Genomic DNA, 20,118 nt, shown 5'->3' with positions numbered 1-20,118 from the left:
AATCCCGCTCTGCACTTAACACTCAGACATTAGATTAATACCAATCTTCTCTTCTCACTGTCTGAACAAAAGCAAATGCGTGTTTCCCGCAATGTTGGAACGAAGTGAAATGTGACTAAAAATAATTTTAGTATCATTTAACATTTCAGGAGAGTTAATCAAACCTGGTGAGCATCCCTAGCATTATTTTTATTCATTTGATTGAAATGAATTTATTTTTCTTAATGTGATTGCAGATGACGGATTATAACACCCCCATAGTGCTGGATACGGGTTCTGGTTTGATGAAAGCAGGATTTGCAGATCAAGACCTCCCAAGTGTTACATTTCCAACAATTATTGGGATGCCAAAATATGAGGTAAGGGTATATCCTTAATTTATTACTCCTTGTTCTCTACAAAAAATGCATTCTAACAGTGAAGTGGCTTCGCCTCTGTCCAGCCTTTGTGATCAGAAGTTTTGTCTCTACAGGAAATAATGAATGGTAGCGTGGACAGGGAGACCTACATTGGACACGAGGCTCAACACATGAGAGGAGTCCTGGCTCTGAAACATCCCATAAAGAACGGGATCATTCGTAACTGGGATGAAATGGAAAAGGCAAGTAGGACTATGTATACCATATATGAGATGTGATGTCATTGGGTGTTGCTGCTAGAACTACTGAGTGTTTCTATGAAAAAGCATGCTGGGATTTTTGTGCCTCTGCCCTGGCGATAGACGTGGCCGGAGGCATTATGTTTTCAGGTTGTCCGTTCATCTGCAACATCTCAAAAATGTCTTCTTCACATTTCGCACACATGTCCACTTGGACTTCACAATGAAGTGATTAGTTTTTAGTGGTCACAGGTCAAGGTTACTTTGACCTTGTGTGTGTCATTCTTGTAAACGCAATATTTTAAGAATGCATTGAATTTTTATTTTATTTTTTTCCAAATTTGGCACAAACGTCCACCTGGAATCAAGGATGAACTGACTAGAACTTGGTGGTCAAAGGTCAAGGTCATGGTGACCTTTTGTCCGTTTAATTTTGTGAGCGCAATATCTCAAAGAGGTCTTAAGCGAATATCCTCAAATTTGGCACAAACGTCCACTTTGACTCAAGAATGAAATGATGAATGAACTCCCAATCCCTAATAAACCAGTCCCTTACTTAGGGTGTGGGAGCAGTTTTTTGGGGATCAAGTTCACAATGGGCCAACTCACTCCTATGGTCTTGGGCGACCCAGTACTGGACAGACTAGTCAAAATAAAGAAACACCTAATTTTATAGATATATATATATATATTCTTAAACACACACACTAATATTATGCCATGGTGGCAACAACACAAAATTAAAATTTCATATGAATAACTACAAGACACAAACTGGCCCCCCGATGGTACCCAATAACGCTTCGCTGCTGGTGAATGGGGTGTCACACTCCCTGGTTTTCTCTTTTCTTTTTCCTTTTCCTTTAGTCCACCACACCAGACTGTTTTAATGTACAACACACTTACACACACACACACACACACACACACACACACACATATACACATAACCATCATACACAAAAATCAAATTAACACCCTTAGCCCTTGTTGAAATTTTGATAACTGACTTGCATTCACTGTTCTTGTCTCATGTTGTTTGTTTTGTCAATGTTATGTCTTTTGTCTTGTTATTTCAAAAAAAAAAAGTGAACCGATTGTTTGGTGAATTTGGTGGTCAAAGGTCACTGTGACCTCACAGAACATGTTTTAGGCCATAATTCAAGAATGTCTGCGCTAATTATGACAAAATTTCATACAAATGTCTAATGGGATAAAATGATGAATTGCTGACATTTTGTATTAAAATTGTCATCTTCACTGTGACATCATAATGTTCTGCAAAAACAGAACACTTCTGGCCATTACTCAACATCATAACTCAGGAACAGAATGGGAGACATTTGGTCAGACACTGAATTGGTGACACTAATCTTGGGTGTCCACCTTGAAACTCTGCTGATTGTATAGATCTTCTGTGCCGCATTAAAGATGTGTGTGTGAAGCATCCATGTTTTCACAGACATTAATGTAAATTGTAACCACAGCTTGATGGGTTTGCTAAGGCATGCAACAGTGAGGGGATAGTTCTAGTTTTTCCAAGACATTGGTGAAGCTTTAAAACAGCCAGACCCACCCACTCTGTTTTAATATTTGTATTGTATGAGTGGATAAGTTCCAGTGGAGTTGCTATATGCATTTGATATCAGCATATTGTGGTGATTAATGTCATTCTACTGGATTATTATTTAATAGGATAATGCTGCTTGTTATACAGTAATAGTACTAATCATTTCCATAAAGTATTAACTTATGCTGTGTCCTAATTCCATCCTTTCACTAATTCTAAGCAGGATTTCAGTATGTAGTGTGTTCACACAGGAAAAATGACAAAATTAAGTATAGACACCAACGCTCTTAATTGTGAATGGTGGGATAGTTCCAGAAAGGACAAAGCATTAAACTGTTAGACAGAGTTAACTTTACTTTAATTGCATTAACTTTAATTGGCAATTCAGTGTTGCAACTTGTCATACATCAGTGCATGCACAATATAATTTCATCTTGGCGCAAAGAGGGTTAACTACATTGACAATATGTTTTATGATACATTATACTATAGGATGATTATATAATGTGCCCTTGCATCGAGACATCAGACCTACAGGTTGGCCCAAGTGGTAGCAACGTATTGTTCCCAAACTATTCCAGCCCTCCTCACTGCACTGTAAACCTCAATCCCTCCATGACACAAAATTTTAATGTTAAGTCTACACAAACACCCAGGATTGTCAAAGTGACCTAAAAACTTTATGTTCACTTGACACAAAAACTCATCCCTTGTGCGCTTGACCTAATATTTTGAAATTAAGTCAACAATTTTTTTGTCAATTTGATTAAGATTTATAAAGCCAATTTTGCCTAATTAGTTTAAGGCCAAAAATCAACACTATCATTGTGCTCTTAACATATTGTGGCGTGTTGGGGCTAAACGGGCGCATTTCCCAGCATGCTGTGAGACAATGTGTTTGAAGCCATAAATCAAAGAAAACTGTTTAAATGTGTTCTAAATCACTCACGTTACCCCTCACACAGTGATTAATGTTTATGTATTTCACACTGGTTCTGATTGGTTACCGTTAATGTTGTGGTAAAAGACATTTTGCACCATGAGTTAAGTCGTATATACAGTTGGTGACCTCCCGCCTGTGTGGATATTAGAGTGTAACATAACGTTGTAAATAGTGGAATAAAGAGCTCTTCCTGGTTCAGAGTTCTTCTCTTTGCCTATTTTTGCAATCAAGAAACCCAAGCTTGCCACAATATATTTTCATAGTTCAATTAAATAAAAAAATGTTGTTCAATTTGTACTTAATTTTATGTTCAGATGACGTAGAATTAAATCCTCAAACAACAAAAAGTTAAATCGACATGAAATTCCTTACAGTCAAGGGTTGACACATTTATTTTTGTGTCTGGTGTACTCAAAACTTTTATGTTACTGTATTGTACTAAATTAAACGTTTTGAGTGCAAGCTGTTTGCAACACCATTTGACACTATTACATTGCTGTGACAGTCATCATTAGTCCAGTACTGACATAGGAGAACTACAAACACCTTTAGTAGGTTACCATGGACAGGAGAGCTACCCTGTGTGTCAGCAGTAGCACTCCATACAGCTATACACTGAAAATTGTTGTAACCTGCAAAGTATTATGATAACTTTCATTCTCTGTATTAGAGATTACTTGTTATAACCATTACTTGTTATATAGCCATCCAGCATCTCCCACATTTACCTGCAGTCAGCTATCACATAGCAGATGTTTTTATGAGGTGTCTTGCATTCTGCACAATCCATTGCACTTCTTTTTAAAGCTTTTACTGCTTTTCAGGTAGCTGGAGATAAGGCTTCCCCGTGAGATCCAAACATTGCATTGCGTACTGCACACAAAGGGAGATATGCATACATATATTTATAAAGGAAGTTGATTTGATAAAAAAGACTCAGTTAATCTCATTAATCACTTTAATCAAATGACGACAGACAAAAAACTTCAATAGAGGTTTCAAATGTTAAAAAACAATTTTTGATACAGCTCTACGTGTTACCTTGACTTCATTATAAAGTGACTGTTTTGGTTTTAGATCTGGCATCACACGTTCCAGCAGCTGCGTGTGGAACCAGATGATCACCCTGTTATGCTGACCGAGGCAGCCATGAATCCGTTGGAGAACCGCCAGCGCATGGTGGAGATCATGTTCGAGTGTTTCAATGTTCCCTTCACATACGTGGCCATGCAGGCAGTGCTGGCTCTTTATGCAGCAGGGAGATCCACTGGTAATTTGGCCAAATTATTTTTTGTTATACATTTTATATATGCATTGTGTTGGATTGATGGGCATCGGTGAATACATAATTAAGTCAAGTTGATCATATGTTGTTTAATTATAAGGCTTAATAGCACTTTATAACATCTTTGAATTGCATCAGTCTCATCTTGACATGTTTAAACTTATTTTAAAGACTTATTTTCCTTCTTGGATCAAACAGAAAATGTGATGATATTTCTTATGCTTTTGTTGTTGTAGGTGTGGTGTTTGATTCTGGAGATGGAGTGAGCCACAGTGTGCCTGTGTTTGAGGGATACTGTCTACCTCATGCAGTGCAGCGCTTCCCTCTGGCTGGTTTGGATGTTACAATGCATCTTAAAAAGGTATTCTCTTGCTTTTTTGTTGTTACACAGTTTATGAGCAGTGATGTTGATGGATAACACTTCCAGTTGGCAATTTGGCTGAAGACATGGGGTCTGAAAAAATCTGGTGAGAAGAGGGATCATTCAGAGAATATTTAGCTGCTGTTACACAGCAGTAGTCTAAGGGTTAGAGGACATCTGGACCTTAGACTGAACATTTTTGAGACTATCTGGGATCATGCTTCGATCACTAAATGTTGCAATAATAATGACAATGACAACAATAACATCAACTATATGAAATAACAACAAATTTGTCAATTAACAATTCTGCTATGCCTGTGATTAAAGCTCCTGCAGGAACAAGGGGTGAGCATGCGCACCTCAGCAGAGATGGAGATAGTGAGGGAGATAAAGGAGAAGTGCTGCTGTGTGGCTCTCAACTATGAAGCTGAGCTGAGTCAGGGGGGGCCATCCTGCAGAGAGATGTATTACACCATGCCAGACGGACAAATTGTCACTCTCACCACGGAGAGGTTCAGGTAACTGCCTGTCTGCACACCATGTCCTGCTTTAGATGGACACTCAGTTCACTAGATGGGGTTCCTAAAGGAAATCAATAGTGCCACTAGAAAACTTAAACTTTCATGTTTTGTATGTTTTAGTAATAATTATCATCAGCTGTTAGGATGGGAAATGACAGGCTTAATGAAAAACATACTAACAACAAGATCTATGATAAACACGAGTCCTCCAGGAACAGTACAGTTCACATTCATGCTTGAAGTGATCCATATCTGATATCAGTGTGACATCACTGTGAATGGATCTCTGTCCTGAAACACTTGGAGAAAAATGAACAATGTAGCAGTACAAGTGTTCATCTACCGAATGATCGCAATGGTCTGAAGTTCCAATGACGGCATTCTGCATAATAATTAGCCATGTGCTTCTTTTGTGGAGAGTGTGTAGAGTATCATCAGAAAAATGGCCTTCGGAGCAAGGAGCATTTGTTTTTCGGGATATCGGGCTGTCATACAAATGGGCTTTCAACCACTAGCTGTGTTAGCAGCTAATGCTGGTAGTTCTATAGAGAGAGAAGTGTGGCCAGATGAGGAGTCAGGTGTGGTGCAGTGGTGGAGACGCAATGTGGAGAGTCTTACGGAGGAACAGTTCCTCTAAAACTTAAGGATGTCCAGGGCTACATTCCAGTATTTCTGATGGTGCGTCACGACAAATCTGTCATGCCATGTAGGCAAGCTGTCCCTGTAAGACAGCGTTTGGTAGTCGGGCTCTATTGGCCGGTGGCTGAGGCAGGTACCGGTATGGCTACAGCAACCTTCCGTAGTTTCAACAGACCTCTCAGACACTGTATGGTGATCTGCTCCTTTGCAGTGAGGTTTGACGTGGAAAAACCAATGGTTGTTTGGGAAAAACACATGAATTACGATATGACCGTTCTCACAGAGGTCACATGACCAGTGATCAGGTATGTATCGGATTTATGACCACATATGATAGTGGCCCACATCTGATTGGAAAAAATCTGATTTCTGTATCCACACTCCTCTGAAAAAAAATTAGATTTGTGTCACATGACAGCAAAAAAATCTGTTTTAAGACACATTTGCTTGTAATGTGAATGTGGCCTTAGGAAGTAAAGTAAACATTATACCTGCTTAACATCAACAAGTTAACTTTGTCATTCATTGCTGATGTTAGGCACAGTGGTGCTGTGAGCTAAATGCTGAGACCAGCCTCACAGAGTAGTTAGCATGGCTGTGTGCGTTTTTGGTCATTATGTTTTTGTCCGTCTGTCCATCCCATTCCCGTGAATGTGACATCTCAAGAAGAGCCTCAAGGTAATTTCTTTAAATTTGGCACAAACATCACTCAATGATGGACTGATTAGATTTTGGTGGTTAAAGTCAACTTCACAGTGACATTGTAATGTTCTGCAAAAACACTTTTCTGGCCATTATTAACACCATAATTTAGGAGCAGAAGGGGAGACATTTGGTCAGACACGGAATTGGTGAAATTAATCTTGAAACTGTGTTTGTTGTATAGCTCTTCTGCGCTGCCAGGTTGAAGATGAGTCTGAAGCATCCATGTTTTAGAATTTTTAGCCTTTTAGCCATCCCTATGAAACATTGTCAACTGTCAACAGCTACATATGACTCTGGACAGATATGGATGTAAACTGCAACCTTAACTTGACTGGTACACGTAGGCCTACAACCACAAAGCAATAATTCTAGTTATTAATCTTGTGTGTTGCATTAACTCGCACTACATTTGGACTATGTTTAGATCGACCTTTGACAACAGTCATATGGAATATTGAACCTGGAATTTCTCGAACTGGAAGACAGCCGGTAAAAAATTCCTGACCTGGAAATTCTGGCCAGTAATCCACCAGCTGTCCTGTTGGCCAGAATGTTGATCATTCAGGCAATGAATCAGACAGAGTGGTCGCTCTCAAACTGAATGTCATACCACAATGGATCTGGCTGAAAATGATTCTAAAATGAGTCAGGGGCAACCAGTTTGGGGCTGTGAGGTGTCTATCTGGCTTCATTCTTGTTGAATGATGTCACATGCCATCTTTATATCTAGAGTGGCAGAGAACCTTTTCCTTCAGGTGCTGCACACATGTCAGACTGTTGAGACAGATCAGCTGCCTCTGTTTTCAGACTCCTCAGACAGGAAAGCTATGTCTTATAACCGCCTACTCAAATAACTCTACTACTTCCTCGTTCATCCAGGGCCCCTGAGATTCTTTTTAAACCTGAGCTGATTGGACGGGACCATTATGGCATGCACGAGAGCATCTTCAAGTCAATCCTCAGCTCAGACATTGACCTGCGGCGCTGCTTCCTGGGAAATATCGTCCTGTCAGGTAACAGTTGGTTTCTGTTATGGTGTTACACAACAATGTGAGGGCTCAAAGATGCACTCCAGCTGTGCAACTAAATCAGAAACATAGCGTCCTAGTTTTGTGCTCTGACCTTGATTTGATTTGGCCCAGGTAATTTGATCTTTTCTTGGTGATTGTTATAAAAATCTCTTGCTGTAGGTGGGAACACTCTGCTGGCTGGCCTGCCTGAGCGGCTCCAGGCTGAAATCAGAGGACTAGTTCCAACCGACATGGCAGAGAGCGTCCGAGTCAGCAGCCCCAAGGACAGAGTGTTCTCAGTGTGGAGCGGAGGAGCGGTGCTGGCCAACCTGCCCTCGTTCAGCTCTGCTTGGATCAGTCAGGAAGAATACGAGGAGTACGGGCCACTGATCGTCTTCAGGAAATGCTTCTGAGGCGGACCACTATGAGGAGTGCACGCTGGCTGGACTCCTGTGTAATATACCACTTAATCTGATTTCACCAAGTGCAATATACATACAGCTCTAACACAGTGCCATGGATAAGTCTGAGCCATTATAAGCCCTTTTAAATGTTTGTCTTTTTTTATGTATGAATGAGCTGTGTGTGTGGAGTCAGTCTCACCCTCGTCGTCAGCGTGATCGTGACCTGTGAGCTCTCACTCGACACCAGTGGGATCCTTTTGACCTGCTGAGTGCTTAATGCGTCATCTAATGAGCTCCACCAGGACATGGATGAAATTGGTGTCATAAAATTCCTGTCATTCAACGTTCGTGTCCCTCAAGGACTGTTTACTCTGTCTTAAGTTTTCCGTTTCGGGAATGTATTTCTGTGTCTCAAGAATTTAAGCGCACGTCTGTTAATGTCTGTGGTGAAGGGACGAGAATTGAAGCTGGCCTTTGATTAATGTCTGCCAACTTTGTTTCTGTAATAAGCAATCGAGGGACATGAAGTGAACTCAGTGTGCTGACTCAAATATATATTAATCTAATATCAAATTATGGCGTGTATGTATGCAGCAATTTAAATTAAAATGGGATTATACAACAGTTTAAAGTAAAATTCAATTATACAACAATTTAATGTAAATTTGGGTCTAACAAATTATTTTTATGTTTTAGACATGGTGAAAGTTGCTTTAATTTAAATTTGGATCAGTGCAGCTGTGCAGTCTTCACTATGACTTTATTTTTAGCAGGATTAAATTATCTGTACGATGGGTTATTAGGGCCACTTCTAGAAAAAAAATAGTCCTTATAATATTATAACATAATCCTCAAAGGTTTGTCTTTTTTCATGTACCATTTCAACTCTTTTCAAAATATGACTAACTTTTTCTTGAAATGTTCATTTTTGTCATAGCATATCTTTTTTCTCAATAAATAAGTTTTTACTTGTAATGTAACGACTTTTTCCCCTCATAATTACGTCCTTTTTTCATAACATTCCTTTTTTTTTTTTCCTTGAAAAATTCAACTTTATTCTCAATGTATGAGTTTTTTCCCTAGCAGTGGCCCTGATAATCATCAGCTCTCCCAAATCGAAGCAAAAGATAACTGTACATGAATGCTTCCTGTTGCTGCAGTAATGTGAACTGGAGAGAAGATATGGATTTGCAGGATGTTAAGTTTACATTGTAGCAAACCGTTAGCAGAATCACATGTCATATTTTCCCACTTGATCCTCCACTTGAGTCAACTTTTGGTCAGTGAAGGTTTATGTGTAGCCGTAACCCTAAGTGCAAGTCCATGGAGAAAGATGTAAAGTGCAGTATTGGTTGTGAAATGCCTTTCACTTGGTTTCAGTCTGTTGAATAAGCAGTTGATGTTAAATGCTACAGCTGCAGGTGCAGTGTTTGTTGTAAAAGTTTAAATTCTCTTGAATATTTTCTATTTGAGTGCAGTGTCTTTATAAGAAGTTGTGTGGATTTTGAACTCTTGCTCAGTAGTGTTGATGTGTGTGAAAGGTGTTCCAATGGTGCCAAAACTGCTGCATTTATATCAGTACCATGGATTCTGAAAACCCCTTTGCCAACCTTGTATATTTATACTTCATCTACTTTTTTCGAATGTTTTATCTTTTGCATGCAGTTATTTTGTCGTGCGTCATTTAGTTGCACCTTTTTTTGCATGTACTTCTTTGTCTGCATGTTTTTCTTGGGATTTTTGTGAAGTGCCTCTCCTAAAGGCATGGGGTTTGTCATGTGACCTAAAGTTCAGCTTTTAGTGGAATCACCATGAAATGTGACTGGGGACTGTATTTCTGCCCTTATGTAAGACTCAGTCTGCCTCGTTTACTCGCTGTAGTTTGAACAGGCTCTTTTGTATCCTCCTCCTCTACATGTACTGTAACAGTCTGGACTGAGTCTAGCAATTTTTCAAACCATGCTATTTATGTCATGTCTGTTTTTATAATAAATCTTTAAATCATCCTTTTGTGTTGTCTGTTTTCGTTAATCAGACACAGACAGTTCTTCAGAGTGTGTTCCACTGTAGCACCTGAACTAAATACATTCCTTAGGCTGCCTAAGCAGGAAATAAATGGGAAATACTCCAGTTAGAGTGGAATCTCTATTTGGCCCATCATATGCATCTACTGTCAAACACTGTACATCACTTTAAGTAGGTTGTTGCTCTCCACATTTAACCCTTTGAAACCTGGAGTGACATCACTTTTCTTGTGCTGCTTTCACAAGCCTTTGGCAAGTATTCAGACCTTTGAACCCTGAGCAAATTGGTGCGATTTCTTTCAAAAAATACTAACAAAAAAGGCAATGAGCAACTTGGCAGGAAATTTTCAACTAATTGCAAAAAAAATAATAGAATAGAAGACAACGATTTTTAAAAAGCTAGGGAAAAATACAAAAGCCAGGGTATTTCAATATAATTATCATTATTACATATATAAAAATACTTAAATATTAATATATTTAAAATACAGCTTTTAAAAAATATATATATATATTTTTTACAGATTTTCTTGTTTTTAATTTTCTCTTCTTACTAATTTCACTAAAACTGCATTAAGTTAAAACTGTTCAATTCAAATATCTCCTTAATGTCATCTGACTTAAAAATGCTTCTGTGCAACTAAAAGTTTTTTTTATGTCTAAATGATATACAGCAGAGGTGTGCACTCGAGTCACAAATTTGATCATTTCATGATTCAGCATCAGAAGTTTGCAAAGTCCTGATGACTGATGAAGTTAAAACAGAACTTTCTGGACGCAATGAGAAAGGGGTGCAGAGTTGCATGAAGAGAACACCTGTCCAACTGTTAAACACAGGGATGGATTGATCATGCTTTGGGCTTGTGTTGCAGCTAGTGGCATGCATGGGGAACATTTCACATTTCAGTTAAATTCCAGCAAATTCTGGAAGCAAACATCACAGCATCTGTAAAAAAAAAAAAAAAAAAAAGCTGAAGAGAGGATGGTTTCTTCAACAGGACAATGATTCTAAACACACCTCAAAATCCACAATGGACTACCTCAAGAGGTGCAAGCTGGAGGTTTTGCCATGGCCCTCACAGTCCCCTGACCTAAACATCATTAAAAATCTGTGGATAAACCTCTAAAGAGCAGTGCATGCAAGATGGCTCAATAATCTCACAGAGCTAATCTGTGAGATCAGCCTTTTGCAGGAAGAATGGGTGAAACTCCCCCAAATAGAATTAAAAGATTCTTAGCTGGTTACAAAGTGTTTAGAAGCTGTGATACTTGCCAAAGGGGGGGCTCTACTAAATATTGACCATGTAAGGTGCCCACACTTCTGCTTCGGGACTTTTCCATTTTTGTTATTTTAAACTGTGAAAGGTTGAGAAAAAAGTAATCTTTAACTTTTGGCCTTTTGGAAATCAGGTCATCTTTTACTTACTCAGCTATATAGGCTACAGTACCAGGGGTGCCCAAACTTTTGCATGCAACTGTATGTATCCTTGTATGTTCATGTGAATTGTATTTAATTTTGTCTTTAGTAAAACTCATTACTCTGATGCCATTCACGCCCCTTTTGCAACAACGACAGACACATAGTGCCCTCTAGTGGACACTGTCACGTAATACTTCCCTCAGAGCTGCGCACACAGTGAATGTTACCATGGCAACCAGTTTATCAACAGGCTGTTGGTAAAGTAGTTGTATCAGTACCAGTTAACTGTCTTCAAGTTAAATTACCCTCTGTTGTAAGAAATGTCTCGAGTTCACGCAGAAAGCGTGATTAAAAGCATTATCCGTCGGATAGTGCAGGAGTGCGCAGAGAGAGGACAGGCGGTGTCCGACACTTTGGTGGCGTTCATGGTCAGTAACGTTGAGCCTTATGTTACAGAGCTGTCTGTCAAGCTAACGTTAGCTCACTGAGTAGTTAGCGGCAGCTAACGTTAGCTGGGTATTAATACTTAATAGTTCCTGTCGTACACATGCTGTGAGGCTGTTATGAATTCTTAAACTTTCTTCATGTCAAACTCCATTTTGGAAAAACTATCTAACGCTACTGCTTTATATGTATTATATTTATGTATTTTATATGTATTTTGTCTTTTAAAATATTCTCAGGCGAAAGCTGTTGTGCTGGACCCAAGAAATGGCTTTCATGTTGATCGAACATTGACCAAACAAGACATCCAGAACCTTGAAGAGGTGAGTCACTATATGAGACTTTATAAAACAGGCTACAACTAATATTTGTGAATGTAATGAGTTTGTTACCTGAATACCAGTAAGGAAAATATAATTTTATATTTCCATTGAATGCCAGGGTTGTAGCAGGGATTTAGAAACAATAACACATGATGTGCAGTATTTTAATTGTAATTGTAATTGTATTTTAATTGTATAATAATATACAGATTTAATTTATTTAAAATATTGCACAGTTGGAAATTGCACAGGAATGTTTTTTAATACTGACCCTCAAATAACACTTCCTCTAATGTCTGTCTGCAATGTTTCTTACAGCTGTGCCTGGATAAACTGATGGCAAAGTGCAGCCCATCCCTTGACACAATCAAAATGCAAGTGTATTTTGACATGAATTACACCTCCAGACGTAAGTGTTGCTGTAGGAAATGACATATTATTTCCCCTTGTTTCTAAAATGAGGAATGCACAGAATTCTTTTTAGCATGCAATCCTAAGTGATTAATGTTTTGTCATTACAAATGTAGTTTTTGGTGCATATGTTAGCCACTCTGAGGGCTGCAGCAAAACATAATTTTCATTATCAATAATCATTACCACTCGAAGTGTCTGTTATTTGTTTGATTAATCTACTATGTATAAAATGTCAGAAAATAGTGAGAGATAATCGTGAATTATCAAAGCCCAATCTGTAAATTCCTTCATTTGTCCAGTCAACCTTTTGAAATCCACTATTCCATTTTAGTGCAGAAAAAAAAACAGTAAATCCTTACTTTGTAGAAACTATCAGACAATATTTGATGTTGTCCTTGACAATTAACCAGGACATATGATTGGTTATCAAAATTGTTGATTAATCTTCTGTCCATAAATGCCTTATATCTTCTTAGAGAGGATTATTATTCCTTGTCTACGTGCCTTTAAAGGGAGGGTGAGCAATGTTGAAAGTATCAAATATCACAATGTTTTTTACCAAATACCTTGACTTTGATCATGATGCTGCACTTTCCAGTAAAGCATATTGACTTTGGTATGCTACAGGAATGTCTGGCAGATGTCAAAAACAAGGTTGAAAACATTTTTATTTTATTTGAAATGAGGCTCTGACAAAAAGGATATTTTTAGTATTGAACAGGTACTGCTAAATCTTGGATTTATGGCATTTCACATCAACTACAATGTAATCCTTACTTAAATGATGAGGTCATAGAGCTGGTTCAGTTTATTTAATATTTTCGGAGTATTGTTAAGATTTTACTTATGCTCAGTTTGCAGGCACTAAACCTCTCATGCTTGCCTTCATTTGGTTATGTTTGTGCAGGTGAGTTTCTTGAGGAAATCCACCAGGTGGTGGAGTCCAGGCTGAGTGCAGTGAGCAGAGAGATCACTGACAGCAGAGTGAAGACACGGGAGGAATTAGACGCTCTGTACCATAAAATCATCACCTATATCCAGCTGCGCTCTGGCATGGGCTCACCGACAGATGTCACCAGTGTGCAAGAGGCTGCAGGTAAAGGGCAATGCCGCCCATTTTAACAACTAACAAATGATGTTTCAGTGCCTCAGGCAGCACAAGCTACGTCCGTGAACTGTACTAGCCTCAAGTGAATCAATCAACCAGTGAACTTAACACTTTGAGCTGCCTCTGAAAATAAATGAGGTTCTTTGTGTTAAAATGTGTAGTTTTCACTTTCTTACATGCTAGCTTTTCTAACAAGCATGAACCCAACTGCAGACTACACACTACACAAAAAACATGTGGTTAATGATCCTGAGTGAACTGTAGAATTGTAGTCTAGATTTCTAATCTTCTTCTCTTGTCCCAGCTGCTCTGCAAAGCGTCTTCCCTCAGACTGAACTGGGAACCTTCATGGTGCTCTTAAAGAGGGACAAAGAGCAGCAGCTTAGAGAGCTCACCATGACCGTCACAGGGATCCAACTCTTCAACAAAGCCAGCAAGAAGGGAGGCAAGGAGACTGACATCCAAGAACTAAGTACAGTACACCAGGCAAATGATTAAAAAAAAAAAGGAAAAAAAGCATGTTACATTACAGACAATAATGTGCTGTTTTTAAAGATAAGGCACATTAGTTTGACACATAAGGCAGAATATTACTTTTTATATGATATTATATAATATGATCATGCACTGCGATTCATTTGGTTAACATGCCACTTCCTTTTACATTCTCTCCACAGTGCCTGCAATTCTTAGTGAAACTCTTCCAGTCACCAGTAAGAGGTTAGAAAAAGAGCTGAGCGTGTCACAGACTTTGGTGTGGAAATACACAGCAGTGCTGGAGAAGCTAACAAAGCCTGACAGTCAGCCTGGAGACCATGATGTGCCCATTGTCCTGCTCAGGCAGGCTCTGTACAATGTCAGGCAGCATGAAGTGTTCCTGAAAATGTTACTGGTGAGGTAACGCTAAATTACACTTTGTGTCAATATGGTATTCTCATCTAACTTACATCTGACACTATTATAATGTGAAGTCATTTCCTTTATTTTCTGAGCCCAATAGATGGCGCTTTTTGTTCAACAAAAGGCTGAAAGCACACTGAATTGCTATTCTTTGAGCCTCTCTCTTTAAATAAAGAGCACCATCCAGTGGGCTCGAAAATGAAGAAAATGCTTCATGAGGCTTCATGAGGCTTCCATGAGGTCATCACTAGTATTTTGTAAAAGAAGACAGGTGAATTAATCTATTATGTCTATGAGTGACATGTATGGTAAAAATGAATATGTGTTTTCCCTTCACCTCCAGGCTGATGCATGTTTATGTGCCAAGCATGTTGAAATCCTGCAGGATGAGTTCTCATCTCAGATAAAGCTGCTGAAACAAACTGTGCAGTCAAAGACAGCTGTGCACACTGCACAAGTTTTTGTAAGTGTCACTGCTGTTATGTCGCTACTGTTATTATGTCTTGGAGGAAAACTTTATGTTAATTCTACAGCTTGATATTATCATTTTTCATATTGTCTTTCAGCCACTGTTCAAGTCCCTGTCAAAGGTGTGGTGTGGACTTCAGGATGAGGCTGAGCTGCTCAACATCCTCAGTAACATCATGCACAACCTGCAGCCTTTCATTGCCTCTCAGGCCGAGCTTTTTTCGGAGGCTTATTTGGACGGTCTGCTGGATATGTCTGAGGTGAAGACAGACCAACAGAGAATGACTGAGTCGTCAGGTATATCTGATGTCAACAACAGTGAAAGTACATCTTCCACAAATACAAATACATTTTGTATACAAATACAAAACTGGACTCCAATGAGAAAACATCCCTGTACCAAGTTTACATACTGTAGGTGCTCATCTTAAATGCGTTTGTTCTTCTTATTATGCCTTATAGATGAGCGTATTATTCCAGCTGAGATGAAGAGGCAGGAATGGCTCCTGCCTGAAACAACAGCCAGTTTTAATGAGCTGCCACTACAGTATGATGGAGTCTGTGGCTACACGCTTGTGAACAGAGACGGGCTTCTACTTCCAGGTACCGTTCTCATTACACACCATTGTGTTATTAGTATTTTGATGTTACTTCTTTGTCAAATAGGGGCATATGGGTAAAAGCCTTAGCATGCTTCAAATAAACGTGGGTACATGGAGTATCTATTCTGGGTTACTCTGACATGGCACAAAAGTCATAGCCCCCTCCTGACTGCATTCCATTACCTTTCCACTCTCCATCTATCCGTCCATCTATCCAAATTTGATAGCCAAATGAAGCCTCATGAAGCATTTTCTTTATTTTCTGAGCCCACTAGATGGTGCTTTTTGTTCACCAAAAGGTTGAAAGCACACTGAATTGCTGTTCTTTGAGCTTCTCTCTTTAAACCAAGTGCATCTTGTGGGCTCATAAAATGAAGAAAATGCTTCATTAGATTTCATTTGGCCATCACTGGATTTCAGGGCGCAAAATCGTGGCGTACGTACCCGGCCTAAGAGAGCCAACATGTCCATATCCCCTGCCATGTCCTCAGGTTCATTTTGAGATTTCCAGGCCAGATAAGATATATAATACTTCCAGTGTCTTCTGGGTCACCCCTGGTGTCTCCTCCTGGTCCACACTTTCTTGGCATGGAAAAGGAAATCCAGATTAGGAGGCACATGAGTCAGATGCCTGAACCATAACAACTGTTTCATTTCAGTGTGAAGCAGCGGAAGTTCTGTTTACACACAAGGGGTGTCATTGTCATGACCATAGCGGAGCTGTTAAAACCATGGATGTATTAATGTGTTTAAAAAACGTCACGATATGAACAGTGGTTTCTGCCCCAAAACAAGCCAGAACTCAGCCTTGAACAGAGTGGCCTAGTGACCTTTTGACTAGTAACCGGACTGCAGTGTTTCCAGCCCCACTTTTTAGTACCAGATCTGTGCCCTAGGTACCCCAACAGAGGGGTGACCAAATATGGTCATGGTAAGGAACAGTTCCATTCATATCATCCACAACTTTTCACAGTGGAACTGAACTATACCGTACCATACTGCTCGGTGGAAATGGGGCTATATTAATACCAGGTCTAAATGTATTCTGGTCAAACGTAACCTCATAAAACACCCCAAGATAAAAGGCCGTGTGTACACTGGATGGGTAGACTCTCATATTAACCCCTTCTTTCCAGTGCCCTGGCATGGGCTTTCCTAGGAGGGCTGAGTAGTGTGACCCAGGTCATTTGAGTACACCCCTCAGACACTTTTTAAAAAACAGGAACCACCACCCTGGCTGCTATACCCTGATTTTTCCTCAAGAATTCTATATCTTTATAGTCGTGACGTGTCTTTTTCGTCTCAACACAGTAAATCCTACAAATCTGGATGACGCATTTTACACACATTTTAATCTCTACTTGAAGGCGTTCATGGTGGTGCATTTGATTGAACACACAAAAAGGGAAGTCGTGACTGTAGCGGTAGAGAGTTTCATATCCCCACACATCTGGCCACTCGCCTGCATAAACGGGGCCTGATTGTTGGATTGTCTGTTTTGGTATGTTGTCACAGTTGACAAACACAGTCCTGCAGAATTCTGTTGTCAGAAAGAACATGTCAGACGCTGTAAGATGATCCAGCAAGCACTTCATTTGGAGCATACTGACGCCTTACAAATATCAAATATGTTTGGGACACATTAACCAATTCTTTTCCATGTATATGTAAGATGTCATAATAATATCATTTATTTCCTTCAATCTTATTCACAATATGAAAATTCTGATTTAAAGGACACTCCATGATTAGCATTCTTAATCCAGTGTCTTAAGTCTATGCAGTTTGGAATATTAGGCATTTTTGTTGCAGGTAATCCACACATTGGAGTCCTCAAACATAAGGAGAAGCTCTATGTTTTTAGTTCCAAAGAAGCTGCGCTAAAATTTGCCTCCAGTCCAGACAACTTCATTGCAGAGGTGGCAGAGAAAGCCAAGCATTCCCCTGAACTCATCCAGCTCCTCAAACTCCACCAGCAGTTTTCCTGTGTCAGTCCTTACCCAGAGGTTAGCAGCTTCATCCATGCTGAGTATTGTCAAAGCACATCCTTCAGTTACACAGCTTCACCACACAGGTCTCAAAGTCTGGACACCTTTAATAAATCTGTATATAGCTGTGAGCACTCACTTAGAATACTTTCTATTATGGCAATCACATGTAAGATTCATCATTTTTATTAATGCATTTATATAGTTTATTACTACATCTAGTGGTAGTATTGAGAATGATACTGTGGGTGACAACACTGCTTGACACTACCTGCCCATTAACTCACACTCTGACTTCAATGGGAGCTTGATCCAGACTCACTTGTTGCCTTGTGGTCTTGCAGATGCAGCCAGGAGAGAGTTTATTGGTAAAACCCATCACCAAGTGTGAGGGCGGCACACAGACAGACCTTCACCCAGTGGAGACAAATATCGTCAAGTCATATGAGTGGAATGAGTGGGAGCTGCGGAGAAAAGCCATCAAACTGGTGAGCCACAATTCACTAGATACAGGTCTGTGTGATGTGAATGAATCATTGTCACTGTGCATTATTGGGAAGAAAACCTTTTCAACTTGTCTAACATCAAACATCACATCAGGAATTGTATTTATGGCACTATATTAAGTGTAAAAGAGAAGAGAAATGTTTTTAAATGTGATAATTCCAGGCAGATCTGCGGACCAAAGTGACACACTCAGTGCAGACTGACCTCAGCCACATGAGACGGGAAAATGTCACACAGACCTGGCTGCCCAAGAACGCTGCCTGTCAAAGCAAAAGAGACAGTGAGAGCAACGTGCCCAAACCTCAGACCTACCTGGCTGGTCTGAGGGGACAAAGAGATGGACACGTGGTCAAAACAAACCTGACCAGGTCTGTGGATGAAAAATGAAGGTGCCCAAACAACAGTCAATGCAAGTACATTATTGTCTTTATTCATCTTGGTCCTGTGTTACTTGATGAGGACAGGAGGAGTCTGCACACAAGGATAAAAGCAGAGCCAGATAAAGTAGCAGTTTCAAGTGTTCCTCACATGCATTTATTGAATTGTATGCATTATGTATGTAAAGCTATGGCTTTCAGAGCTTTTCAAAATGGCTGATTTAAATGCAAGCACATTAATAGGTTAGTAAGCTGTTCAGGCTGGAACGTAAGACAAGCACAACCCCCATAACCTAGTCAAAAATCCTGTACAAGTTTGGCCCAATGCATTATGGTTAGAAACACTGAATGTAAACATTGTTTACAAGAAAACTTCAAGGTAACATTAGGAAGACCACTGCATGTTGTGATGAATTCATGAAGAAAACTGTTTTTCATGCCTCCATGGTGAACAGAGAATCCGAAAATAGCAATGAACAGTGGTTACCGGGGATCACATTTAGCCTAATAACAGCAAAACTATATCAAAACATCTGTTTCCAAACTCTCACACAACTCGTGTAGAATAATCCATGTCACATTTATCAAGTCATAGCTCAGTACTTCCCAAACACATGTCTTTTCACTAAAATGCCTGAGAGTAGCGCACCCTGGGCGTACCTGAGCACTAGCATGCATATGAGTTGTTGTGAAAAGTTGTGAAAATGCACAAGTTTGGGAAGTCCCAAGTCTGAGTTTACGACTGAATAAATGAGACTTGGATTATACTGCACAAGTTGTGTGAGGGTTTGTAAACAGACATGGCCTCCATTTACTTAAATCCATGAAGAATGTTTGCCTTTTTTGGATTCTCTGTCAACATGGAGGCATGCGAGAAAAACAATATCTTCATGAATCATTCCCTAAATAAATTATTGTTTCCAAATGGACATTCTCACTATTTTCACTGAAAATGAGTGGTGCTAACAAGGCTCAGAGCTAACAAGCAACAGCCTGGTCATTCTGTTTCCATTTGGCAAGTAGAGATACAGAGGTATCTGCTGATGTACCACCAGACTAGACAGTAGCATCTTTCCTCAAGCTGTAAGACTCCTCAACTCCTCCCCTGTACTCCATCGTAAAACATAGTTTTAACATCCAACATGTTCTGTTTATTTCTTGTGTAGCATAAAGGGACTACAACTCCAATATCCGTGCGCAACCCTGCGATATAGAATGACAGAAAATGAACCTTGTAAATTAGCCTCTAAGGTCTTGATGACGCCATCAGGGTTATTTTGTCAGAATTCACAAAGCTCCATTTCACAAAGTTTTAGGGTTTTTTTCTTTTTTAATTAATCTTTTTTTCCCTAATTTCTCCTTGAGTGTTGTATAGTTGTATGGTTTTATCTCCTTGCTGTCTTTGTATCTGCTCCTGAATTGTAAAGCACTTGCACTGCATTCTGCAGCTATATAAATAAAAATTCATTCATTCATTACTCCAGGGCGACATTAAAGACCCTAT

General features: G+C 39.5%; 3 protein-coding genes across 4 annotated transcripts in view; 2 read left to right on the top strand and 1 right to left on the bottom strand.

Annotated features, from left to right (window-relative positions):
- The window catches only part of LOC125897350 (uncharacterized), a 38,548-nt gene extending 28,505 nt beyond the window's left edge, over positions 1–10,043 (top strand). The window contains exons 17-23 of the mRNA XM_049590634.1: positions 237–359; positions 473–601; positions 4,189–4,381; positions 4,633–4,757; positions 5,088–5,278; positions 7,505–7,638; positions 7,816–10,043. Coding sequence (XP_049446591.1) covers positions 237–359; positions 473–601; positions 4,189–4,381; positions 4,633–4,757; positions 5,088–5,278; positions 7,505–7,638; positions 7,816–8,048 — 1,128 coding nt within the window. The 3' untranslated portion in view covers positions 8,049–10,043. The remainder of the gene's footprint in view (positions 1–236; positions 360–472; positions 602–4,188; positions 4,382–4,632; positions 4,758–5,087; positions 5,279–7,504; positions 7,639–7,815) is intronic.
- The window catches only part of LOC125897389 (xaa-Arg dipeptidase-like), a 649,571-nt gene that overhangs the window by 571,121 nt on the left and 58,332 nt on the right, over positions 1–20,118 (bottom strand). The window lies entirely within an intron of this gene.
- On the top strand, positions 11,734–20,070 carry cfap206 (cilia and flagella associated protein 206). The gene is made up of 12 exons (XM_049590681.1): positions 11,734–11,911; positions 12,167–12,250; positions 12,569–12,659; positions 13,572–13,760; positions 14,077–14,244; positions 14,450–14,664; positions 15,016–15,135; positions 15,239–15,437; positions 15,603–15,743; positions 17,555–17,748; positions 18,075–18,218; positions 18,400–20,070. Exons 1-12 carry the CDS (start codon positions 11,804–11,806, stop codon positions 18,622–18,624), a joined length of 1,878 nt encoding a protein of 625 aa, XP_049446638.1. The 5' UTR covers positions 11,734–11,803; the 3' UTR covers positions 18,625–20,070.

This window comes from Epinephelus fuscoguttatus, linkage group LG11 (assembly GCF_011397635.1).
Source record: "Epinephelus fuscoguttatus linkage group LG11, E.fuscoguttatus.final_Chr_v1".
NCBI lineage: Eukaryota > Metazoa > Chordata > Actinopteri > Perciformes > Serranidae > Epinephelus > Epinephelus fuscoguttatus.
This window is presented reverse-complemented; position numbering and strand designations above follow the sequence as displayed.